A 26,579-nucleotide genomic window follows, 5' to 3' on the forward strand; every position below is an offset into this window, starting at 1 on the left:
GGTTTATTTTCAACAGTGCTATGTGCTCTGATGGGAAACAGAACCTTGTTTTCATAGAAACCAAAGTGCACCACAAACACTTCCAACTTACCTCGTAGTATTTGTTCTTGTGCGTGCAACCACAGTTCTCCACAGACACGCACGAGCTTCCACTCAGGACAAAGCCATGGTTACACTCACAGTCCTCCACACAAGGCTCACTACAGTTCCCCGAAGCAAAGCGGTCAGTGCAAGTGGCTGGACAAGCACTAGCGCATGCGTTATAATGGCTGTTGGCTTCACACACGATACCTGAAAGCAGCAGAGAAGCAACAAAACTTTTTACACTTCAATTCAAGCTTCACAAATGGCGATTCTCTGACACGATGTTGTACAGCTCCGAACACTGCTAAGTACATCGGATTCCGGTTAATTGGACCATCAGTTAATCAGGGCAGCTGCTTATTTGGGACAACTCTTAAGCAACAAAATCTAATCCAGAAAATAACCCTCATTCCTTTCATTTGTTTGGGACACCGTGTCGCCTCATCGGGCCAGTAGACTGCTGCCAAATAATGTATAACTTGCGCAGGGGGTCCCAACCTGTGGTACGCGGTCTGCTCGGAAAATGGTAAGGGACCACGACATAAAGAAGGTTGGGAACCCATGAACTTGTGTCAGCCGCGTGGACATGTGTGGCCGTTGGACACTACACTGTGCTTACAGCGAAGAGTTTTCAAATAGTGTCAGTTGAATGTGCTTGTGATCTTTGTCACTGATAATTGGTGAGAAATAAGCAGCAAGACAATTCAGAACTCTCTTGCTCACTGCGGTTTCAGGCACTCAGGCTTGGAGATGCCAGAAAAGGCTGGGATTGAAAAGGAAATGATCTCACTACTTCAACAAATTAAGAACTACAAACAACTTGAATGTCTCAGCAATCGCCTTAAACGTTACAATAAAAATGAAGTTTTGCAGGATGCAATTGGCAAAAGCATTGTATGAAGGCAGTACAATCTTCAACAGGTGTCTGCACTGATCTCCTTCATTAAATGGCAGCGTCTACTGAGTGATTCCTCTATCGATAACTATTGGGAACTAATACATTGATTTAGTGTACTGTAGTGGTACTGGATGGTTTCCAATTTGCTCTGTATTTCTTTTAAATACATAATTTGCTGAATAAACTCTCCTCCGACTTCCATCCGGTAACAAGTATCGATTTTAACTGACGGTGATTTGATGACAAATTCTGCCATCTTCATCATGGATGTAGATAATTTGTTGATCGGTTAAACAGCAGTTTGTCTTTTTTTAAATAACTTTTAATTATTTCCATGACCCTTTGGCTGATTGGGGCAGTCACTTAATTGGGCCAAAATGCACGGGTCCCGGGTGTCTCAATGAACCGGAATCCAGTGTATTACTCCAACAGCATTTGGAGGAGACAACTCATACGTACCACAGAAAGTGGAGTTCCTCCATGGCACAATGGTCACTCCTGCTCTCTGGCAGGCATCTGAATAGATCTGCAGGGCATTACACAGAGCTCCTTGGTCTCCACCGGTCAAGCACAGTTCAACAACACAACTTTCAAATAAACCATTGGTGTTGATCACAGAGTGGCAGTTTACAAATGGCCCCTGTTGACTGGTGATCAGACCACAGAAATCATCACCTCGGTAGCGCTCCTCATCTGCGGGCTTACACTCTTCTGGCTCGACGGGGTCGCAACCTGGCTCGTCAGGTGGCACCTTCCAGCTATTTCCCAGTTCGTTGTCATCCTTAGCTTGCGTTCCATCAGCTTTCATGTAGTCATCTTGCCATTTTCCATTGTAGTTACCGCACATACCACAAACCCGATTAAAGTACGTACTGGGCACCTTCACTTCCACTGAATGATCAGTGTCGTAAGAAACGTACAGGCCAAAATCAGTTGTCAGGACCACGTATCTTCCGCTCCTACTCACACTCAGGCCACCCTCGCCACGCCCAACAGGTAAGGTCTCCCACACGTCATCAACCTGTGCACAAGACGAAATACTGCATCATACAGACTGTATGGGGCCGCAGCCCTGGAGAAACAAAACAACCATTTGCACCGTGCTCCTCTCAAGCCCTTCAGGCATGTCTAATGATCTTAGCCATCACATCCGTACACACTCACGTGCGTTCAGAGCGCCCCTTCAGCTGAGGATAAAAAGCTCTCAATGCCGCTTTAATCAGACTCACTTCCGTCGCACTGCGCATCCCTTCTCACTTACTCGCATCTCCAGTTACAAGCAAAGTGCTTTACCGATCAAGTGTTTCCATGTCAAATGATTTTTAGTAGAGAGAGCTGTACTTTAGCAGAATTAGACTTACAGTAAGAGACTTACCAACACCCGCTGACGTTCCCGCTTCACGATCCAAACACTGTGGCCGTGCACAGTTACATGAACTTTCTGAACGTAAGATACTCCTGCGTAGCCACGATTTTCATTCTTTGTTTCAATGTTGAAGTACGGAAGGGAGGAGGAATTTCCACACGACTTGGCTATTGTGTACGTACAGCTGCCCATAAAGTGGAGGGTGGCTTTGTCAAAGGTGTTGTAATGCGGATCATTATGCACTCTGCAGATACCGTACGTGTATGGGTAGCAACCGGGGACGCCGTTTACAACTCCACAGTATGAACCTGTAGAACACGTTGAATCCCTGCACACCATTTTACTGCCTGCAGAAGGACATCTACATTTTCTTGAGCAGGTATCATCGGTCCAGAGTTCAGAGCCCACTGGGTAGTGCTTTCCTTCATACCAGCAACCACACTTATCCTCTGGCACACATCGGTCATTGTAGAGAAGGTAACCACTGTCACACACACAGCCTTCCACGCAAGGTTGCAAGCAGCGCGATGGAGCACTCGGACTCACACAGGTAGCTGGGCAAGCTGAGCCGCACTGCTCATAATGACTATTCGCTCCACACTTTACAGCTGTGAACGGAATCCATAAGGTTACACGTTACTTTCATCTGACATTCCTTCCATCAAACACTTCTCACTGCTCTCTATCTCCAATGAGTCTCATTGAAAGATCTGGCACTATACTCTCAAGCACTTACGGCAAAAGGTCTCATTCCTCCAGGCATCCACTCTCGCTCCCTCTGACTGGCATGCATCTCCGTATGACTCCAAACTGCTGCACAGAGCCTCCTGCTCCATGCCTAATGCACAAAGGTCGTATACACAGTCAGCAAAATAAGCTTCCGGGTCGACTCTCGAATGGCACCCTTTGAAAGGACCGTCTGCATCCTTGATTATCCCACAGTAATATTCACTTTCGATGATACGCTTTTCATCCTTACTGCAATTTGGTCTGATGCCAACATCAGGAGTACACCTGGGGAAACAGCAACATCCCAAATCACAATTACTTCCAGCTAAATCAAAACTCAAAGAGCATAAAGATGGAAATTGGAAACTGGACAGTTAGTTTCCAACCGAATGGAAAAGTTGCCAGCAGCTTGCTGCCAGTCACACTGTACCTTGTGTCATTTCCAGACTGCCAGCTGTTGCCCAAGCTGACTGAATCAGGTTCCATTATTCCATCTGGATTCAGAAAATCATCCCTTCTGTCTTCATTATAGTTCCCACACATTCCACACACCTTGCCTTTGAAGAGACTCGGGAGAGTCACCTCAGCTCGATGCCTGCCATTAAACTTCACTCGCAATCCAAAACTAGTGGCAATGACGACGTACTGCCCAGACAGAGTGACAACAACACCCGGGCTGACTGCAACAGGTAGCACTGCCTCTTCCCCATCAACCTGCAAACATCCAAATCATTCATCAATTGATTCTTCTGCAGACGTTGCAATGCACCTGACAAAGACACTTAGCACATCCAGCCCTTACCTTTACCACACGCCCCTTCTCTAGCGTGATTCTGTGATCGGAAACCTCAACGTTGACTTGTCTCACGTAAGACACGTACGGGTTTCCGCCTCTGTGCTCATTTGCAGCTTCAACTTTGAAAGGGGGCAGACTGCTGTCGGTACTGCACAGTTTTGATAAGGTGTACGTGCACGTTCCCATAAAGTCGTGAGCTTGGCCATCAAAGGTCATATAGTGAGGATCTCCTTGTACTATGCAGGAAGACTCTGAAAACAGCAAAACAGTCAGAATTACTCTTGTTATTACTGACATACTTCGTGAAATTTGCTGTTTACTGTAAGGAATACAGCACAACACAGTCCAAATTACTGCAAGTTAGAAGCAGAAAATAAATAAATAAACAGAAGGGGAAATGTGAGGTAGCAAACATGGACTGTTCAGAAATATTACGGCAGAACGATAGAAGCTGTTCCTCAAATCCGAGTGTGGATCTTCCATCTCTTCTATCTCTTTCCCAATGGCAGTAATGGGGAGGCATGCCCTGGATGCTTATCAATAGATGCCAACTCTTTGAGGTACAGACTTTTGAAGGTATCCTTGATGATGTGGAGGGTTAGTCAGCCCTTGTTGCTAAAGGGATCGGGGGTATGGAGAGAAAGCAGGTACAGGGTTCTGAGTTGGATGATCAGCCATGATCATACTGAATGGTGATGCAGGCTCAAAGGGCCGAATGGCCTACTCCTGCACCTATTTTCTATGTTTCTAAATCTACTGGCGATTTGCATGGATCTTCTCAGGATTAGACTATGACCGATGGTTTGCATTCTTTACCAAAGAGATGCATGGGACTGATAACTCAATGCAGATGATAATGTTTAGATTAACAACTCAATTAACAGATGGCATAATCATCTCTGGAGAGGGAGAGTTGAGATAATTGAGGGTAGAGTGAGAGGAGACAAGGAATTTTTTTTCCACCCAAAATGTGAACATTAGTGCTCAGAAAATGAAGACCTCAGAAAAGTGGTCCATGCAGACACAATTCCCACCAAATGTTGACAACTCACCATGTATGCAGATGAACTTGTTTAACCAGAATTATTAAGATGGAAAACTACAGGAAGCAAAAGATTACAAGGTACTACTTTAGCATAGCATGCCTGCGATGGGCTGAGAGTCCTCCTTCTCTCCCAGGAATTTCTACCATTCTGGAAACCTCCAATATAAACCGCACCACAAAGATTCCACATCACATACACATTGCATTCCCATACCTGTAAGGGCGGGCGTTGTGGTACTGGCTGTAGTTGAGATGCTCGTAGTTGTTGTCGTTCCACAACCCGCTGCAGGAATAAAATAGTACAGACGCAGAACAGATTAACCTTTATAACATAATCACATCATCTCACATTTCTAGTTGACTAAAGCATGGAAAACCAAAAGAGAACCACAGCATGACAGGAGCAATGCTATTTTGTTCAATTAAATAAATGCCGCTATCAGTAGTGCTACAGTGAAAGCAAGCACCGAGTACAACAGACCCACCTCCACAGCACCCTACGTGAAAGGAAATGTCATCCACAGCAACATCACTCCGGTAGTCTTGGCCACGGACCGCCTCAAGGAGGATCTGTCAGAGAAAGCAGCAAAACTTCAGCAGGAAACAGCCAGTCAAGCAGCACGACTGAAGCCCCAAACTTGCATTTCACTTCAGTAAATCATGGGTGCACAACAGTTCTGAGACTGTGATGAAATCATTCAAGAGAGAATAAATCCAAAAATTATTTGAAAATTAACTACCGGCTCTTCAAAATTGTAAAGCACAGCAAGAGTGCATTAAGCGGGTTATATCAGGCAAAGGACAGGAAATTCAATTTCACCAACAGCACTTCTATACATCCAAAATAATTTCATTGACATTTCAGTCTATCGCAAGACTGAAATGCCAGGCGCTGGGAGAAGAAGGATCAATCATTTGGACAACAGGAGATCCCCAATTTCAGTGTTAAAAATTGAGGAAGTGTTCTGAATGAGTACTGTTACAGAGAGAACAATAACATTCAGGATTTAACTTGTGGAAACTATAGAAAGGGTGCAGAGGAGATTTACAAGGATGTTGCCTGGATTGGGGAGCACGCATTATAAGAACAGGTTGAGTGAACTGGGCCTTTTCTCCTTGGAGCGACGGAGGACGAGAGGTGACCTGATAGAGGTGTATAAGATGATGAGAAGTATTGATCACGTGGATAGGCAGAGGATTTTTCCCAGGGCTGAAATGGCTAACACGATAAGGCACAGTTTTTAGGTGCTTGGAAGTAGGTACAGAGGAGATGTTAGGGGTAAGTTTTTAACATTTAGAGTGGTGAGTGCGTGGAATGGGCAGCCGGCGATGGTGGTGGAGCTGGTTACAATAGGGTCTTTTAGAGATTCCTGATACGTAAATGGAGTTGAGAAATACAGAGGGCGATAGGTCACCGGAGGTATTTTCGAAAATAAGTACATGTTCGGCACAGCATTGTGGGTAGAGAGGCTGTATTGTGCTGTAGGTTCTCTGTGTTTCTGCACAAATCTTTGGGTTGGGTAAAAAGACGCATTGATATTCGTGTATAGGCAATAAAGTGCAAGGTTTCAATTAATTAAGAGCTGTGTCGGGAATTCCCTAAAGTGGATTACTGGTTGATAAGTCTACAAATTTTGATGGACTAAAACTCGTTGATTGCAAGGGGAGAGGAAAGAGAACAGTGGCGTGCAGCATTAAGAATATTTGCAAACTCATCAACTTTGGACAGTGTGGGAAATGCACTAAAATTTTGCAATCATTTGCACCCAACGCAAACACCATTGGGTACATGGTGTCTCCATTATTATTTATTTACCTGGACTTGTATTAATTGAAAGATCATTTCAGTGACTTCTTGAGTATTATCCATGCAGCCTACCTGAGAACCTCCAGACAGGTCAAGGTCAACCTGTCCTTCAATCCATCGGTTTCCCTTATTTCCTGAATCAGACCACTTCAGCACTGCTGTTCCGCTTTCAACCTGGTAAACATTCAAAGCCATGCGCTGACCTACTCCATACATGTGGTACCAGAATCGCATGCATTGAGCTCCTCTCTCCATACATGTTGCACTGACCAGATGGGCTCGGTCTCCTGGTTGGCCATCGTTGCCTTCAATGTAGATGTAGTAACCACCTGCAAACACAAGAAGGTTTATTCTTCCAATAGAAATCAGGTGCACAGTGGCTACGCAGCAATCTCACATCACCTACCTGCTGTGGTGTGGTCAAAGCTCGGTCCTGTGTTATATGATGGTGTCGACCCTCTGATGCGTTTCCAGTCCAACGTATCGTTCTCAGATTGAGCCCAATGGCACAGGTCTTTGTCAAAGTTACAATCCAGTGAACAACCTGCCGAGTTCAGAAAGACAGACATTCATCGGAATACTCTCAACAACTGTTGAAAATATTCAACACCATACTATTGAATCGAGACACTGTACAGTCGCTCGGTACCGTACTTTGCGGGAGGCACCATAATTTTCCACACCTACCCATCAGAGGATTAAGACTTTTAATTTATAATTTATTATTACAATGGGATAAGTGTCCTTTATTTAAGATTAAACAGGATTGGGAAAAGGAACTCAATTTGACCTTTATATGGGAGGATTGGACTCGGATTCTGAAGCTGGTTAACTCTTCTTCGATCTGTGCTAGTCATTCACTGATTCAATTTAAAATTGTACATCATTACCATTTGACCAAGGAGACACTCTCTGAAATATTTCCCAATGTTGATAGTTATTGTGATTGATGTAAAACTGAGATAGCTACATTGACACATGTGTTCTGGTCATGTTCTATATTGGAACAGTTCTGGAAGTCATCTTCTCGACAATTTCTAAAACACTCAGAATTAACCTGCAACCTAATAAATTGACTGTGCTTTTTGAAATAATTCCTCAAAATATCCATGGTATTTCTGTGTCTAACCAACATGTTACTGCATTTGTTACATTGATAGCTAGGAGGGCAATTTTGTTGAAGTGGAAGGATATATCAGCTCCTACTTTGTCACAATGCTTCTTCTCAATTGATGCTATGTCTTAGTTTGGAGAAAATTAGAAGTCGAACCTTTGAAACTTTATTTGATTTTGAGAAATGATGGGTCTCATTTGCTCGCTAGTATCATTTGAGCTCATTGATAGATCTTCTCCATCATCTAATTGTAAGACTTTTTGATATATTTTTCTTTCTTGCTGGTGGTTTGATGTTTATTTTTAGAAGCTTTTTGCATGACGCATGGCTCCGGGGTTGCACTCCTAATGGTTCCTCCCCCACTTTTCTCTTAGTAGGGTTTTTTTATATTCACAAAATTTTCAATCTTTAAGATAATTTCTTTTTTTTCGTTGAGGCATTGTAAGTGTTGTTACTTCGATGTACTTGTGTTATTTTTGAATAATATAATACTAATAAAAAGATTCGAAAAGAAAAGACAATTAATGAGGACAGGCTATCACTCAAAATCTACAGGCAAAGGAAGAACAAATTACGTTCCCTGTTAATCAGACTTCAGTGCCAGTCAGCAGAGATGTTTATTCAGATGCCATTGTCAGCTTGAAGGACTTGCTACTTGCTGCAAAGTACTCGGGTTTCTGTACACTGAGCCGGAAGGCTCCTTCAGGAGATAGTGTGCAACTTTTACCGGTCTATTACATCATGGCATGATGCAGTCCCAGAAACGTCACTGATGGCAAAAGCCTCAGCTTGCATCAGGAACTTCAAACATTAAGAGTATTAACTCTTGAAAACCTTTCTCAAAAACAATCCTTCGTTCATCAGTGGAGGACAACATGTAAACTACTAGAATCCCTTTGCCCAACTCTCTGCAAAGCAACTTGCATGGAGCTGATTGGACAGCAAAAAGCTTGGGCTTTCAATGGAAAATGTCTTTTGTCTCTTAACTGTGTTTCTCCATTCACCACATGCAGAAGTAAAACAGAGGAATAGATTAAGAGTTTGGACTTACTTTCCTCAGCACAGCCACTCTGCTGCCTCCAGTCTCCCAGCGCAACACCAGCTGCTTCACAAGCTGAAGCATAAGACTCCAGCATGTTGCACATCTGAACAGAGTCTCCGCCAGTCACACAATGATCGTAGACGCAGCTCTCAAAGTAGAGTTGAGGTGGGATATGCCAGTGGCACTCTTCAAATGGACCAGGGTTAGCCAAGACTATTTTACAGTATCTCTCTGCCTCTTCGCTTGCTGCTGGCTCGCATGGAGGTGGAAGTGGAGCTGTTTGGTTACACCTGTGCAACAGAAACAATCTCTCACTCTTCTCAAATTTAATTTATCCCATTCAGTCCTCTCCAAAACAGAAAGAAGCTTGGAAGGCTACGGGCAGGGCTTGAGAGAAAAATACACCATGCCATCATAATATACAAGAAAGAACATGACTCCATTACACAACTGAAAAGACTGAAAGACATCCTGAACTCAACACTGGAAATATCTTTACATTTCTCCCCGTGTGCCCTTGTCGTTCAAAAGAACAATACACTCGAGCTGATTTGAATTATCTCCTTGATATCGCTTCCTTGCCCCAACATTGCTTACATTCAAGCAACATTGCCACTTGCTGTAACACTTCTCAGGACTTGTGGAGACATCTTAGTATTTGTCTTCACGTAAATCACACACAGCAATACTCACGGCCAGTCGTCGTCAGTAACTGTCCAACTGTTCCCAAATTGGTTTGAATCCAAGGCTAGTATTCCATCAGGTTTCAAGAAGTCATCCAGTTGGTCATTGGTGTAGGTTCCACACAAGCCACACAGCTGTCCTTTGTATCTCTCGTCCACAACTACCACCAGTTGATGATCTCCGTCAAACTTCACCTGAAGACCAAAGTTGGTCTGGAGCACAACATATGACCCTACCAGCGACAGTCTTACCGAAGCAATGGGTGTCACAGGGAGATACACCCTCACTCCATCCACCTAAACAAAGCATTACAGAGTTAGCTTCCAGAAAATCACAAACAAACCAACTGTTGCTTGACAACATCATGTCAATGCTGAAAATTATACTCTTTCAAGTATATAATACTCACATAAACGTCCCTATTTTTCCGCAATGCAATGTGGAGGTTCTGCAGTCGCACGCTCACCGAGTTAATGGCAGTCCAGCTCGGACTACCTCGGTGCTCATTCCTACTCGTCACAGAAAATTGGACAGATGTATTTCCACAAGTCTCGGTCACCGTGTAATTGCAGGCACCCTGGAAATGGTACAGCTTCCCATCAAATGTTGTGTAGTGCGGGTCGCCATAGATGTGGCAAATGGCAGTGTCAGCGCCGTAACATCCCAAATTGCCACCCTGCACTTTGCAGATTTCTCCCGGTCCACAAGTTGCTGGCTCGCACACGATTCGGTCATTGCCAGTGCAGCGGCACCTTTCTCGACATCCGTCTTCCCAGAACATTGCACCTTTCTGACACACAAACGGCAAGGTTTATTTTCAACAGTGCTATGTGCTCTGATGGGAAACAGAACCTTGTTTTCATAGAAACCAAAGTGCACCACAAACACTTCCAACTTACCTCGTAGTATTTGTTCTTGTGCGTGCAACCACAGTTCTCCACAGACACGCACGAGCTTCCACTCAGGACAAAGCCATGGTTACACTCACAGTCCTCCACACAAGGCTCACTACAGTTCCCCGAAGCAAAGCGGTCAGTGCAAGTGGCTGGACAAGCACTAGCGCATGCGTTATAATGGCTGTTGGCTTCACACACGATACCTGAAAGCAGCAGAGAAGCAACAAAACTTTTTACACTTCAATTCAAGCTTCACAAATGGCGATTCTCTGACACGATGTTGTACAGCTCCGAACACTGCTAAGTACATCGGATTCCGGTTAATTGGACCATCAGTTAATCAGGGCAGCTGCTTATTTGGGACAACTCTTAAGCAACAAAATCTAATCCAGAAAATAACCCTCATTCCTTTCATTTGTTTGGGACACCGTGTCGCCTCATCGGGCCAGTAGACTGCTGCCAAATAATGTATAACTTGCGCAGGGGGTCCCAACCTGTGGTACGCGGTCTGCTCGGAAAATGGTAAGGGACCACGACATAAAGAAGGTTGGGAACCCATGAACTTGTGTCAGCCGCGTGGACATGTGTGGCTGTTGGACACTACACTGTGCTTACAGCGAAGAGTTTTCAAATAGTGTCAGTTGAATGTGCTTGTGATCTTTGTCACTGATAATTGGTGAGAAATAAGCAGCAAGACAATTCAGAACTCTCTTGCTCACTGCGGTTTCAGGCACTCAGGCTTGGAGATGCCAGAAAAGGCTGGGATTGAAAAGGAAATGATCTCACTACTTCAACAAATTAAGAACTACAAACAACTTGAATGTCTCAGCAATCGCCTTAAACGTTACAATAAAAATGAAGTTTTGCAGGATGCAATTGGCAAAAGCATTGTATGAAGGCAGTACAATCTTCAACAGGTGTCTGCACTGATCTCCTTCATTAAATGGCAGCGTCTACTGAGTGATTCCTCTATCGATAACTATTGGGAACTAATACATTGATTTAGTGTACTGTAGTGGTACTGGATGGTTTCCAATTTGCTCTGTATTTCTTTTAAATACATAATTTGCTGAATAAACTCTCCTCCGACTTCCATCCGGTAACAAGTATCGATTTTAACTGACGGTGATTTGATGACAAATTCTGCCATCTTCATCATGGATGTAGATAATTTGTTGATCGGTTAAACAGCAGTTTGTCTTTTTTTAAATAACTTTTAATTATTTCCATGACCCTTTGGCTGATTGGGGCAGTCACTTAATTGGGCCAAAATGCACGGGTCCCGGGTGTCTCAATGAACCGGAATCCAGTGTATTACTCCAACAGCATTTGGAGGAGACAACTCATACGTACCACAGAAAGTGGAGTTCCTCCATGGCACAATGGTCACTCCTGCTCTCTGGCAGGCATCTGAATAGATCTGCAGGGCATTACACAGAGCTCCTTGGTCTCCACCGGTCAAGCACAGTTCAACAACACAACTTTCAAATAAACCATTGGTGTTGATCACAGAGTGGCAGTTTACAAATGGCCCCTGTTGACTGGTGATCAGACCACAGAAATCATCACCTCGGTAGCGCTCCTCATCTGCGGGCTTACACTCTTCTGGCTCGACGGGGTCGCAACCTGGCTCGTCAGGTGGCACCTTCCAGCTATTTCCCAGTTCGTTGTCATCCTTAGCTTGCATTCCATCAGCTTTCATGTAGTCATCTTGCCATTTTCCATTGTAGTTACCGCACATACCACAAACCCGATTAAAGTACGTACTGGGCACCTTCACTTCCACTGAATGATCAGTGTCGTAAGAAACGTACAGGCCAAAATCAGTTGTCAGGACCACGTATCTTCCGCTCCTACTCACACTCAGGCCACCCTCGCCACGCCCAACAGGTAAGGTCTCCCACACGTCATCAACCTGTGCACAAGACGAAATACTGCATCATACAGACTGTATGGGGCCGCAGCCCTGGAGAAACAAAACAACCATTTGCACCGTGCTCCTCTCAAGCCCTTCAGGCATGTCTAATGATCTTAGCCATCACATCCGTACACACTCACGTGCGTTCAGAACGCCCCTTCAGCTGAGGATAAAAAGCTCTCAATGCCGCTTTAATCAGACTCACTTCCGTCGCACTGCGCATCCCTTCTCACTTACTCGCATCTCCAGTTACAAGCAAAGTGCTTTACCGATCAAGTGTTTCCATGTCAAATGATTTTTAGTAGAGAGAGCTGTACTTTAGCAGAATTAGACTTACAGTAAGAGACTTACCAACACCCGCTGACGTTCCCGCTTCACGATCCAAACACTGTGGCCGTGCACAGTTACATGAACTTTCTGAACGTAAGATACTCCTGCGTAGCCACGATTTTCATTCTTTGTTTCAATGTTGAAGTACGGAAGGGAGGAGGAATTTCCACACGACTTGGCTATTGTGTACGTACAGCTGCCCATAAAGTGGAGGGTGGCTTTGTCAAAGGTGTTGTAATGCGGATCATTATGCACTCTGCAGATACCGTACGTGTATGGGTAGCAACCGGGGACGCCGTTTACAACTCCACAGTATGAACCTGTAGAACACGTTGAATCCCTGCACACCATTTTACTGCCTGCAGAAGGACATCTACATTTTCTTGAGCAGGTATCATCGGTCCAGAGTTCAGAGCCCACTGGGTAGTGCTTTCCTTCATACCAGCAACCACACTTATCCTCTGGCACACATCGGTCATTGTAGAGAAGGTAACCACTGTCACACACACAGCCTTCCACGCAAGGTTGCAAGCAGCGCGATGGAGCACTCGGACTCACACAGGTAGCTGGGCAAGCTGAGCCGCACTGCTCATAATGACTATTCGCTCCACACTTTACAGCTGTGAACGGAATCCATAAGGTTACACGTTACTTTCATCTGACATTCCTTCCATCAAACACTTCTCACTGCTCTCTATCTCCAATGAGTCTCATTGAAAGATCTGGCACTATACTCTCAAGCACTTACGGCAAAAGGTCTCATTCCTCCAGGCATCCACTCTCGCTCCCTCTGACTGGCATGCATCTCCGTATGACTCCAAACTGCTGCACAGAGCCTCCTGCTCCATGCCTAATGCACAAAGGTCGTATACACAGTCAGCAAAATAAGCTTCCGGGTCGACTCTCGAATGGCACCCTTTGAAAGGACCGTCTGCATCCTTGATTATCCCACAGTAATATTCACTTTCGATGATACGCTTTTCATCCTTACTGCAATTTGGTCTGATGCCAACATCAGGAGTACACCTGGGGAAACAGCAACATCCCAAATCACAATTACTTCCAGCTAAATCAAAACTCAAAGAGCATAAAGATGGAAATTGGAAACTGGACAGTTAGTTTCCAACCGAATGGAAAAGTTGCCAGCAGCTTGCTGCCAGTCACACTGTACCTTGTGTCATTTCCAGACTGCCAGCTGTTGCCCAAGCTGACTGAATCAGGTTCCATTATTCCATCTGGATTCAGAAAATCATCCCTTCTGTCTTCATTATAGTTCCCACACATTCCACACACCTTGCCTTTGAAGAGACTCGGGAGAGTCACCTCAGCTCGATGCCTGCCATTAAACTTCACTCGCAATCCAAAACTAGTGGCAATGACGACGTACTGCCCAGACAGAGTGACAACAACACCCGGGCTGACTGCAACAGGTAGCACTGCCTCTTCCCCATCAACCTGCAAACATCCAAATCATTCATCAATTGATTCTTCTGCAGACGTTGCAATGCACCTGACAAAGACACTTAGCACATCCAGCCCTTACCTTTACCACACGCCCCTTCTCTAGCGTGATTCTGTGATCGGAAACCTCAACGTTGACTTGTCTCACGTAAGACACGTACGGGTTTCCGCCTCTGTGCTCATTTGCAGCTTCAACTTTGAAAGGGGGCAGACTGCTGTCGGTACTGCACAGTTTTGATAAGGTGTACGTGCACGTTCCCATAAAGTCGTGAGCTTGGCCATCAAAGGTCATATAGTGAGGATCTCCTTGTACTATGCAGGAAGACTCTGAAAACAGCAAAACAGTCAGAATTACTCTTGTTATTACTGACATACTTCGTGAAATTTGCTGTTTACTGTAAGGAATACAGCACAACACAGTCCAAATTACTGCAAGTTAGAAGCAGAAAATAAATAAATAAACAGAAGGGGAAATGTGAGGTAGCAAACATGGACTGTTCAGAAATATTACGGCAGAACGATAGAAGCTGTTCCTCAAATCCGAGTGTGGATCTTCCATCTCTTCTATCTCTTTCCCAATGGCAGTAATGGGGAGGCATGCCCTGGATGCTTATCAATAGATGCCAACTCTTTGAGGTACAGACTTTTGAAGGTATCCTTGATGATGTGGAGGGTTAGTCAGCCCTTGTTGCTAAAGGGATCGGGGGTATGGAGAGAAAGCAGGTACAGGGTTCTGAGTTGGATGATCAGCCATGATCATACTGAATGGTGATGCAGGCTCAAAGGGCCGAATGGCCTACTCCTGCACCTATTTTCTATGTTTCTAAATCTACTGGCGATTTGCATGGATCTTCTCAGGATTAGACTATGACCGATGGTTTGCATTCTTTACCAAAGAGATGCATGGGACTGATAACTCAATGCAGATGATAATGTTTAGATTAACAACTCAATTAACAGATGGCATAATCATCTCTGGAGAGGGAGAGTTGAGATAATTGAGGGTAGAGTGAGAGGAGACAAGGAATTTTTTTTCCACCCAAAATGTGAACATTAGTGCTCAGAAAATGAAGACCTCAGAAAAGTGGTCCATGCAGACACAATTCCCACCAAATGTTGACAACTCACCATGTATGCAGATGAACTTGTTTAACCAGAATTATTAAGATGGAAAACTACAGGAAGCAAAAGATTACAAGGTACTACTTTAGCATAGCATGCCTGCGATGGGCTGAGAGTCCTCCTTCTCTCCCAGGAATTTCTACCATTCTGGAAACCTCCAATATAAACCGCACCACAAAGATTCCACATCACATACACATTGCATTCCCATACCTGTAAGGGCGGGCGTTGTGGTACTGGCTGTAGTTGAGATGCTCGTAGTTGTTGTCGTTCCACAACCCGCTGCAGGAATAAAATAGTACAGACGCAGAACAGATTAACCTTTATAACATAATCACATCATCTCACATTTCTAGTTGACTAAAGCATGGAAAACCAAAAGAGAACCACAGCATGACAGGAGCAATGCTATTTTGTTCAATTAAATAAATGCCGCTATCAGTAGTGCTACAGTGAAAGCAAGCACCGAGTACAACAGACCCACCTCCACAGCACCCTACGTGAAAGGAAATGTCATCCACAGCAACATCACTCCGGTAGTCTTGGCCACGGACCGCCTCAAGGAGGATCTGTCAGAGAAAGCAGCAAAACTTCAGCAGGAAACAGCCAGTCAAGCAGCACGACTGAAGCCCCAAACTTGCATTTCACTTCAGTAAATCATGGGTGCACAACAGTTCTGAGACTGTGATGAAATCATTCAAGAGAGAATAAATCCAAAAATTATTTGAAAATTAACTACCGGCTCTTCAAAATTGTAAAGCACAGCAAGAGTGCATTAAGCGGGTTATATCAGGCAAAGGACAGGAAATTCAATTTCACCAACAGCACTTCTATACATCCAAAATAATTTCATTGACATTTCAGTCTATCGCAAGACTGAAATGCCAGGCGCTGGGAGAAGAAGGATCAATCATTTGGACAACAGGAGATCCCCAATTTCAGTGTTAAAAATTGAGGAAGTGTTCTGAATGAGTACTGTTACAGAGAGAACAATAACATTCAGGATTTAACTTGTGGAAACTATAGAAAGGGTGCAGAGGAGATTTACAAGGATGTTGCCTGGATTGGGGAGCACGCATTATAAGAACAGGTTGAGTGAACTGGGCCTTTTCTCCTTGGAGCGACGGAGGACGAGAGGTGACCTGATAGAGGTGTATAAGATGATGAGAAGTATTGATCACGTGGATAGGCAGAGGATTTTTCCCAGGGCTGAAATGGCTAACAGGATTATTAAGGCACAGTTTTTAGGTGTTTGGAAGTAGGTACAGAGGAGATGTTAGGGGTAAGTTTTTAACATTTAGAGTGGTGAGTGCGTGGAATGGGCAGCCGGCGATGGTGGTGGAGCTGGTTACAATAGGGTCTTTTAGAGATTCCTGATACGTAAATGGAGTTGAGAAATACAGAGGGCGATAGGTCACCGGAGGTATTTTCGAAAATAAGTACATGTTCGGCACAGCATTGTGGGTAGAGAGGCTGTATTGTGCTGTAGGTTCTCTGTGTTTCTGCACAAATCTTTGGGTTGGGTAAAAAGACGCATTGATATTCGTGTATAGGCAATAAAGTGCAAGGTTTCAATTAATTAAGAGCTGTGTCGGGAATTCCCTAAAGTGGATTACTGGTTGATAAGTCTACAAATTTTGATGGACTAAAACTCGTTGATTGCAAGGGGAGAGGAAAGAGAACAGTGGCGTGCAGCATTAAGAATATTTGCAAACTCATCAACTTTGGACAGTGTGGGAAATGCACTAAAATTTTGCAATCATTTGCACCCAACGCAAACACCATTGGGTACATGGTGTCTCCATTATTATTTATTTACCTGGACTTGTATTAATTGAAAGATCATTTCAGTGACTTCTTGAGTATTATCCATGCAGCCTACCTGAGAACCTCCAGACAGGTCAAGGTCAACCTGTCCTTCAATCCATCGGTTTCCCTTATTTCCTGAATCAGACCACTTCAGCACTGCTGTTCCGCTTTCAACCTGGTAAACATTCAAAGCCATGCGCTGACCTACTCCATACATGTGGTACCAGAATCGCATGCATTGAGCTCCTCTCTCCATACATGTTGCACTGACCAGATGGGCTCGGTCTCCTGGTTGGCCATCGTTGCCTTCAATGTAGATGTAGTAACCACCTGCAAACACAAGAAGGTTTATTCTTCCAATAGAAATCAGGTGCACAGTGGCTACGCAGCAATCTCACATCACCTACCTGCTGTGGTGTGGTCAAAGCTCGGTCCTGTGTTATATGATGGTGTCGACCCTCTGATGCGTTTCCAGTCCAACGTATCGTTCTCAGATTGAGCCCAATGGCACAGGTCTTTGTCAAAGTTACAATCCAGTGAACAACCTGCCGAGTTCAGAAAGACAGACATTCATCGGAATACTCTCAACAACTGTTGAAAATATTCAACACCATACTATTGAATCGAGACACTGTACAGTCGCTCGGTACCGTACTTTGCGGGAGGCACCATAATTTTCCACACCTACCCATCAGAGGATTAAGACTTTTAATTTATAATTTATTATTACAATGGGATAAGTGTCCTTTATTTAAGATTAAACAGGATTGGGAAAAGGAACTCAATTTGACCTTTATATGGGAGGATTGGACTCGGATTCTGAAGCTGGTTAACTCTTCTTCGATCTGTGCTAGTCATTCACTGATTCAATTTAAAATTGTACATCATTACCATTTGACCAAGGAGACACTCTCTGAAATATTTCCCAATGTTGATAGTTATTGTGATTGATGTAAAACTGAGATAGCTACATTGACACATGTGTTCTGGTCATGTTCTATATTGGAACAGTTCTGGAAGTCATCTTCTCGACAATTTCTAAAACACTCAGAATTAACCTGCAACCTAATAAATTGACTGTGCTTTTTGAAATAATTCCTCAAAATATCCATGGTATTTCTGTGTCTAACCAACATGTTACTGCATTTGTTACATTGATAGCTAGGAGGGCAATTTTGTTGAAGTGGAAGGATATATCAGCTCCTACTTTGTCACAATGCTTCTTCTCAATTGATGCTATGTCTTAGTTTGGAGAAAATTAGAAGTCGAACCTTTGAAACTTTATTTGATTTTGAGAAATGATGGGTCTCATTTGCTCGCTAGTATCATTTGAGCTCATTGATAGATCTTCTCCATCATCTAATTGTAAGATTTTTTGATATATTTTTCTTTCTTGCTGGCGGTTTGATGTTTATTTTTAGAAGCTTTTTGCATGACGCATGGCTCCGGGGTTGCACTCCTAATGGTTCCTCCCCCACTTTTCTCTTAGTAGGGTTTTTTTATATTCACAAAATTTTCAATCTTTAAGATAATTTCTTTTTTTTCGTTGAGGCATTGTAAGTGTTGTTACTTCGATGTACTTGTGTTATTTTTGAATAATATAATACTAATAAAAAGATTCGAAAAGAAAAGACAATTAATGAGGACAGGCTATCACTCAAAATCTACAGGCAAAGGAAGAACAAATTACGTTCCCTGTTAATCAGACTTCAGTGCCAGTCAGCAGAGATGTTTATTCAGATGCCATTGTCAGCTTGAAGGACTTGCTACTTGCTGCAAAGTACTCGGGTTTCTGTACACTGAGCCGGAAGGCTCCTTCAGGAGATAGTGTGCAACTTTTACCGGTCTATTACATCGTGGCATGATGCAGTCCCAGAAACGTCACTGATGGCAAAAGCCTCAGCTTGCATCAGGAACTTCAAACATTAAGAGTATTAACTCTTGAAAACCTTTCTCAAAAACAATCCTTCGTTCATCAGTGGAGGACAACATGTAAACTACTAGAATCCCTTTGCCCAACTCTCTGCAAAGCAACTTGCATGGAGCTGATTGGACAGCAAAAAGCTTGGGCTTTCAATGGAAAATGTCTTTTGTCTCTTAACTGGGTTTCTCCATTCACCACATGCAGAAGTAAAACAGAGGAATAGATTAAGAGTTTGGACTTACTTTCCTCAGCACAGCCACTCTGCTGCCTCCAGTCTCCCAGCGCAACACCAGCTGCTTCACAAGCTGAAGCATAAGACTCCAGCATGTTGCACATCTGAACAGAGTCTCCGCCAGTCACACAATGATCGTAGACGCAGCTCTCAAAGTAGAGTTGAGGTGGGATATGCCAGTGGCACTCTTCAAATGGACCAGGGTTAGCCAAGACTATTTTACAGTATCTCTCTGCCTCTTCGCTTGCTGCTGGCTCGCATGGAGGTGGAAGTGGAGCTGTTTGGTTACACCTGTGCAACAGAAACAATCTCTCACTCTTCTCAAATTTAATTTATCCCATTCAGTCCTCTCCAAAACAGAAAGAAGCTTGGAAGGCTACGGGCAGGGCTTGAGAGAAAAATACACCATGCCATCATAATATACAAGAAAGAACATGACTCCATTACACAACTGAAAAGACTGAAAGACATCCTGAACTCAACACTGGAAATATCTTTACATTTCTCCCCGTGTGCCCTTGTCGTTCAAAAGAACAATACACTCGAGCTGATTTGAATTATCTCCTTGATATCGCTTCCTTGCCCCAACATTGCTTACATTCAAGCAACATTGCCACTTGCTGTAACACTTCTCAGGACTTGTGGAGACATCTTAGTATTTGTCTTCACGTAAATCACACACAGCAATACTCACGGCCAGTCGTCGTCAGTAACTGTCCAACTGTTCCCAAATTGGTTTGAATCCAAGGCTAGTATTCCATCAGGTTTCAAGAAGTCATCCAGTTGGTCATTGGTGTAGGTTCCACACAAGCCACACAGCTGTCCTTTGTATCTCTCGTCCACAACTACCACCAGTTGATGATCTCCGTCAAACTTCACCTGAAGACCAAAGTTGGTCTGGAGCACAACATATGACCCTACCAGCGACAGTCTTACCGAAGCAATGGGTGTCACAGGGAGATACACCCTCACTCCATCCACCTAAACAAAGCATTACAGAGTTAGCTTCCAGAAAATCACAAACAAACCAACTGTTGCTTGACAACATCATGTCAATGCTGAAAATTATACTCTTTCAAGTATATAATACTCACATAAACGTCCCTATTTTTCCGCAATGCAACGTGGAGGTTCTGCAGTCGCACGCTCACCGAGTTAATGGCAGTCCAGCTCGGACTACCTCGGTGCTCATTCCTACTCGTCACAGAAAATTGGACAGATGTATTTCCACAAGTCTCGGTCACCGTGTAATTGCAGGCACCCTGGAAATGGTACAGCTTCCCATCAAATGTTGTGTAGTGCGGGTCGCCATAGATGTGGCAAATGGCAGTGTCAGCGCCGTAACATCCCAAATTGCCACCCTGCACTTTGCAGATTTCTCCCGGTCCACAAGTTGCTGGCTCGCACACGATTCGGTCATTGCCAGTGCAGCGGCACCTTTCTCGACATCCGTCTTCCCAGAACATTGCACCTTTCTGACACACAAACGGCAAGGTTTATTTTCAACAGTGCTATGTGCTCTGATGGGAAACAGAACCTTGTTTTCATAGAAACCAAAGTGCACCACAAACACTTCCAACTTACCTCGTAGTATTTGTTCTTGTGCGTGCAACCACAGTTCTCCACAGACACGCACGAGCTTCCACTCAGGACAAAGCCATGGTTACACTCACAGTCCTCCACACAAGGCTCACTACAGTTCCCCGAAGCAAAGCGGTCAGTGCAAGTGGCTGGACAAGCACTAGCGCATGCGTTATAATGGCTGTTGGCTTCACACACGATACCTGAAAGCAGCAGAGAAGCAACAAAACTTTTTACACTTCAATTCAAGCTTCACAAATGGCGATTCTCTGACACGATGTTGTACAGCTCCGAACACTGCTAAGTACATCGGATTCCGGTTAATTGGACCATCAGTTAATCAGGGCAGCTGCTTATTTGGGACAACTCTTAAGCAACAAAATCTAATCCAGAAAATAACCCTCATTCCTTTCATTTGTTTGGGACACCGTGTCGCCTCATCGGGCCAGTAGACTGCTGCCAAATAATGTATAACTTGCGCAGGGGGTCCCAACCTGTGGTACGCGGTCTGCTCGGAAAATGGTAAGGGACCACGACATAAAGAAGGTTGGGAACCCATGAACTTGTGTCAGCCGCGTGGACATGTGTGGCCGTTGGACACTACACTGTGCTTACAGCGAAGAGTTTTCAAATAGTGTCAGTTGAATGTGCTTGTGATCTTTGTCACTGATAATTGGTGAGAAATAAGCAGCAAGACAATTCAGAACTCTCTTGCTCACTGCGGTTTCAGGCACTCAGGCTTGGAGATGCCAGAAAAGGCTGGGATTGAAAAGGAAATGATCTCACTACTTCAACAAATTAAGAACTACAAACAACTTGAATGTCTCAGCAATCGCCTTAAACGTTACAATAAAAATGAAGTTTTGCAGGATGCAATTGGCAAAAGCATTGTATGAAGGCAGTACAATCTTCAACAGGTGTCTGCACTGATCTCCTTCATTAAATGGCAGCGTCTACTGAGTGATTCCTCTATCGATAACTATTGGGAACTAATACATTGATTTAGTGTACTGTAGTGGTACTGGATGGTTTCCAATTTGCTCTGTATTTCTTTTAAATACATAATTTGCTGAATAAACTCTCCTCCGACTTCCATCCGGTAACAAGTATCGATTTTAACTGACGGTGATTTGATGACAAATTCTGCCATCTTCATCATGGATGTAGATAATTTGTTGATCGGTTAAACAGCAGTTTGTCTTTTTTTAAATAACTTTTAATTATTTCCATGACCCTTTGGCTGATTGGGGCAGTCACTTAATTGGGCCAAAATGCACGGGTCCCGGGTGTCTCAATGAACCGGAATCCAGTGTATTACTCCAACAGCATTTGGAGGAGACAACTCATACGTACCACAGAAAGTGGAGTTCCTCCATGGCACAATGGTCACTCCTGCTCTCTGGCAGGCATCTGAATAGATCTGCAGGGCATTACACAGAGCTCCTTGGTCTCCACCGGTCAAGCACAGTTCAACAACACAACTTTCAAATAAACCATTGGTGTTGATCACAGAGTGGCAGTTTACAAATGGCCCCTGTTGACTGGTGATCAGACCACAGAAATCATCACCTCGGTAGCGCTCCTCATCTGCGGGCTTACACTCTTCTGGCTCGACGGGGTCGCAACCTGGCTCGTCAGGTGGCACCTTCCAGCTATTTCCCAGTTCGTTGTCATCCTTAGCTTGCATTCCATCAGCTTTCATGTAGTCATCTTGCCATTTTCCATTGTAGTTACCGCACATACCACAAACCCGATTAAAGTACGTACTGGGCACCTTCACTTCCACTGAATGATCAGTGTCGTAAGAAACGTACAGGCCAAAATCAGTTGTCAGGACCACGTATCTTCCGCTCCTACTCACACTCAGGCCACCCTCGCCACGCCCAACAGGTAAGGTCTCCCACACGTCATCAACCTGTGCACAAGACGAAATACTGCATCATACAGACTGTATGGGGCCGCAGCCCTGGAGAAACAAAACAACCATTTGCACCGTGCTCCTCTCAAGCCCTTCAGGCATGTCTAATGATCTTAGCCATCACATCCGTACACACTCACGTGCGTTCAGAACGCCCCTTCAGCTGAGGATAAAAAGCTCTCAATGCCGCTTTAATCAGACTCACTTCCGTCGCACTGCGCATCCCTTCTCACTTACTCGCATCTCCAGTTACAAGCAAAGTGCTTTACCGATCAAGTGTTTCCATGTCAAATGATTTTTAGTAGAGAGAGCTGTACTTTAGCAGAATTAGACTTACAGTAAGAGACTTACCAACACCCGCTGACGTTCCCGCTTCACGATCCAAACACTGTGGCCGTGCACAGTTACATGAACTTTCTGAACGTAAGATACTCCTGCGTAGCCACGATTTTCATTCTTTGTTTCAATGTTGAAGTACGGAAGGGAGGAGGAATTTCCACACGACTTGGCTATTGTGTACGTACAGCTGCCCATAAAGTGGAGGGTGGCTTTGTCAAAGGTGTTGTAATGCGGATCATTATGCACTCTGCAGATACCGTACGTGTATGGGTAGCAACCGGGGACGCCGTTTACAACTCCACAGTATGAACCTGTAGAACACGTTGAATCCCTGCACACCATTTTACTGCCTGCAGAAGGACATCTACATTTTCTTGAGCAGGTATCATCGGTCCAGAGTTCAGAGCCCACTGGGTAGTGCTTTCCTTCATACCAGCAACCACACTTATCCTCTGGCACACATCGGTCATTGTAGAGAAGGTAACCACTGTCACACACACAGCCTTCCACGCAAGGTTGCAAGCAGCGCGATGGAGCACTCGGACTCACACAGGTAGCTGGGCAAGCTGAGCCGCACTGCTCATAATGACTATTCGCTCCACACTTTACAGCTGTGAACGGAATCCATAAGGTTACACGTTACTTTCATCTGACATTCCTTCCATCAAACACTTCTCACTGCTCTCTATCTCCAATGAGTCTCATTGAAAGATCTGGCACTATACTCTCAAGCACTTACGGCAAAAGGTCTCATTCCTCCAGGCATCCACTCTCGCTCCCTCTGACTGGCATGCATCTCCGTATGACTCCAAACTGCTGCACAGAGCCTCCTGCTCCATGCCTAATGCACAAAGGTCGTATACACAGTCAGCAAAATAAGCTTCCGGGTCGACTCTCGAATGGCACCCTTTGAAAGGACCGTCTGCATCCTTGATTATCCCACAGTAATATTCACTTTCGATGATACGCTTTTCATCCTTACTGCAATTTGGTCTGATGCCAACATCAGGAGTACACCTGGGGAAACAGCAACATCCCAAATCACAATTACTTCCAGCTAAATCAAAACTCAAAGAGCATAAAGATGGAAATTGGAAACTGGACAGTTAGTTTCCAACCGAATGGAAAAGTTGCCAGCAGCTTGCTGCCAGTCACACTGTACCTTGTGTCATTTCCAGACTGCCAGCTGTTGCCCAAGCTGACTGAATCAGGTTCCATTATTCCATCTGGATTCAGAAAATCATCCCTTCTGTCTTCATTATAGTTCCCACACATTCCACACACCTTGCCTTTGAAGAGACTCGGGAGAGTCACCTCAGCTCGATGCCTGCCATTAAACTTCACTCGCAATCCAAAACTAGTGGCAATGACGACGTACTGCCCAGACAGAGTGACAACAACACCCGGGCTGACTGCAACAGGTAGCACTGCCTCTTCCCCATCAACCTGCAAACATCCAAATCATTCATCAATTGATTCTTCTGCAGACGTTGCAATGCACCTGACAAAGACACTTAGCACATCCAGCCCTTACCTTTACCACACGCCCCTTCTCTAGCGTGATTCTGTGATCGGAAACCTCAACGTTGACTTGTCTCACGTAAGACACGTACGGGTTTCCGCCTCTGTGCTCATTTGCAGCTTCAACTTTGAAAGGGGGCAGACTGCTGTCGGTACTGCACAGTTTTGATAAGGTGTACGTGCACGTTCCCATAAAGTCGTGAGCTTGGCCATCAAAGGTCATATAGTGAGGATCTCCTTGTACTATGCAGGAAGACTCTGAAAACAGCAAAACAGTCAGAATTACTCTTGTTATTACTGACATACTTCGTGAAATTTGCTGTTTACTGTAAGGAATACAGCACAACACAGTCCAAATTACTGCAAGTTAGAAGCAGAAAATAAATAAATAAACAGAAGGGGAAATGTGAGGTAGCAAACATGGACTGTTCAGAAATATTACGGCAGAACGATAGAAGCTGTTCCTCAAATCCGAGTGTGGATCTTCCATCTCTTCTATCTCTTTCCCAATGGCAGTAATGGGGAGGCATGCCCTGGATGCTTATCAATAGATGCCAACTCTTTGAGGTACAGACTTTTGAAGGTATCCTTGATGATGTGGAGGGTTAGTCAGCCCTTGTTGCTAAAGGGATCGGGGGTATGGAGAGAAAGCAGGTACAGGGTTCTGAGTTGGATGATCAGCCATGATCATACTGAATGGTGATGCAGGCTCAAAGGGCCGAATGGCCTACTCCTGCACCTATTTTCTATGTTTCTAAATCTACTGGCGATTTGCATGGATCTTCTCAGGATTAGACTATGACCGATGGTTTGCATTCTTTACCAAAGAGATGCATGGGACTGATAACTCAATGCAGATGATAATGTTTAGATTAACAACTCAATTAACAGATGGCATAATCATCTCTGGAGAGGGAGAGTTGAGATAATTGAGGGTAGAGTGAGAGGAGACAAGGAATTTTTTTTCCACCCAAAATGTGAACATTAGTGCTCAGAAAATGAAGACCTCAGAAAAGTGGTCCATGCAGACACAATTCCCACCAAATGTTGACAACTCACCATGTATGCAGATGAACTTGTTTAACCAGAATTATTAAGATGGAAAACTACAGGAAGCAAAAGATTACAAGGTACTACTTTAGCATAGCATGCCTGCGATGGGCTGAGAGTCCTCCTTCTCTCCCAGGAATTTCTACCATTCTGGAAACCTCCAATATAAACCGCACCACAAAGATTCCACATCACATACACATTGCATTCCCATACCTGTAAGGGCGGGCGTTGTGGTACTGGCTGTAGTTGAGATGCTCGTAGTTGTTGTCGTTCCACAACCCGCTGCAGGAATAAAATAGTACAGACGCAGAACAGATTAACCTTTATAACATAATCACATCATCTCACATTTCTAGTTGACTAAAGCATGGAAAACCAAAAGAGAACCACAGCATGACAGGAGCAATGCTATTTTGTTCAATTAAATAAATGCCGCTATCAGTAGTGCTACAGTGAAAGCAAGCACCGAGTACAACAGACCCACCTCCACAGCACCCTACGTGAAAGGAAATGTCATCCACAGCAACATCACTCCGGTAGTCTTGGCCACGGACCGCCTCAAGGAGGATCTGTCAGAGAAAGCAGCAAAACTTCAGCAGGAAACAGCCAGTCAAGCAGCACGACTGAAGCCCCAAACTTGCATTTCACTTCAGTAAATCATGGGTGCACAACAGTTCTGAGACTGTGATGAAATCATTCAAGAGAGAATAAATCCAAAAATTATTTGAAAATTAACTACCGGCTCTTCAAAATTGTAAAGCACAGCAAGAGTGCATTAAGCGGGTTATATCAGGCAAAGGACAGGAAATTCAATTTCACCAACAGCACTTCTATACATCCAAAATAATTTCATTGACATTTCAGTCTATCGCAAGACTGAAATGCCAGGCGCTGGGAGAAGAAGGATCAA

General features: G+C 44.3%; 1 protein-coding gene across 1 annotated transcript in view; it reads right to left on the minus strand.

The window, feature by feature from the left end:
* The window catches only part of LOC140724669 (uncharacterized), a 166,761-nt gene that overhangs the window by 128,396 nt on the left and 11,786 nt on the right, over positions 1-26,579 (minus strand). Inside the window, exons 16-49 of the mRNA XM_073039094.1 lie at positions 26,154-26,238; positions 25,883-25,951; positions 24,630-24,874; positions 24,258-24,541; positions 23,835-24,112; positions 23,108-23,706; positions 22,192-22,753; positions 20,842-21,041; positions 20,352-20,732; positions 19,952-20,238; positions 19,268-19,548; positions 17,509-17,646; positions 17,175-17,431; positions 15,777-15,861; positions 15,506-15,574; positions 14,253-14,497; positions 13,881-14,164; positions 13,458-13,735; positions 12,731-13,329; positions 11,815-12,376; positions 10,465-10,664; positions 9,975-10,355; positions 9,575-9,861; positions 8,891-9,171; positions 7,132-7,269; positions 6,798-7,054; positions 5,404-5,488; positions 5,133-5,201; positions 3,880-4,124; positions 3,508-3,791; positions 3,085-3,362; positions 2,358-2,956; positions 1,442-2,003; positions 92-291 (exon numbers count right to left, since the gene is read on the minus strand). Of these exons, the coding sequence (XP_072895195.1) occupies positions 92-291; positions 1,442-2,003; positions 2,358-2,956; positions 3,085-3,362; positions 3,508-3,791; positions 3,880-4,124; positions 5,133-5,201; positions 5,404-5,488; positions 6,798-7,054; positions 7,132-7,269; positions 8,891-9,171; positions 9,575-9,861; positions 9,975-10,355; positions 10,465-10,664; positions 11,815-12,376; positions 12,731-13,329; positions 13,458-13,735; positions 13,881-14,164; positions 14,253-14,497; positions 15,506-15,574; positions 15,777-15,861; positions 17,175-17,431; positions 17,509-17,646; positions 19,268-19,548; positions 19,952-20,238; positions 20,352-20,732; positions 20,842-21,041; positions 22,192-22,753; positions 23,108-23,706; positions 23,835-24,112; positions 24,258-24,541; positions 24,630-24,874; positions 25,883-25,951; positions 26,154-26,238 (9,654 nt within the window). The remainder of the gene's footprint in view (positions 1-91; positions 292-1,441; positions 2,004-2,357; positions 2,957-3,084; positions 3,363-3,507; positions 3,792-3,879; positions 4,125-5,132; positions 5,202-5,403; positions 5,489-6,797; positions 7,055-7,131; positions 7,270-8,890; positions 9,172-9,574; positions 9,862-9,974; positions 10,356-10,464; positions 10,665-11,814; positions 12,377-12,730; positions 13,330-13,457; positions 13,736-13,880; positions 14,165-14,252; positions 14,498-15,505; positions 15,575-15,776; positions 15,862-17,174; positions 17,432-17,508; positions 17,647-19,267; positions 19,549-19,951; positions 20,239-20,351; positions 20,733-20,841; positions 21,042-22,191; positions 22,754-23,107; positions 23,707-23,834; positions 24,113-24,257; positions 24,542-24,629; positions 24,875-25,882; positions 25,952-26,153; positions 26,239-26,579) is intronic.

Source organism: Hemitrygon akajei, chromosome 3 (assembly GCF_048418815.1).
Source record: "Hemitrygon akajei chromosome 3, sHemAka1.3, whole genome shotgun sequence".
Taxonomy (NCBI): domain Eukaryota; kingdom Metazoa; phylum Chordata; class Chondrichthyes; order Myliobatiformes; family Dasyatidae; genus Hemitrygon; species Hemitrygon akajei.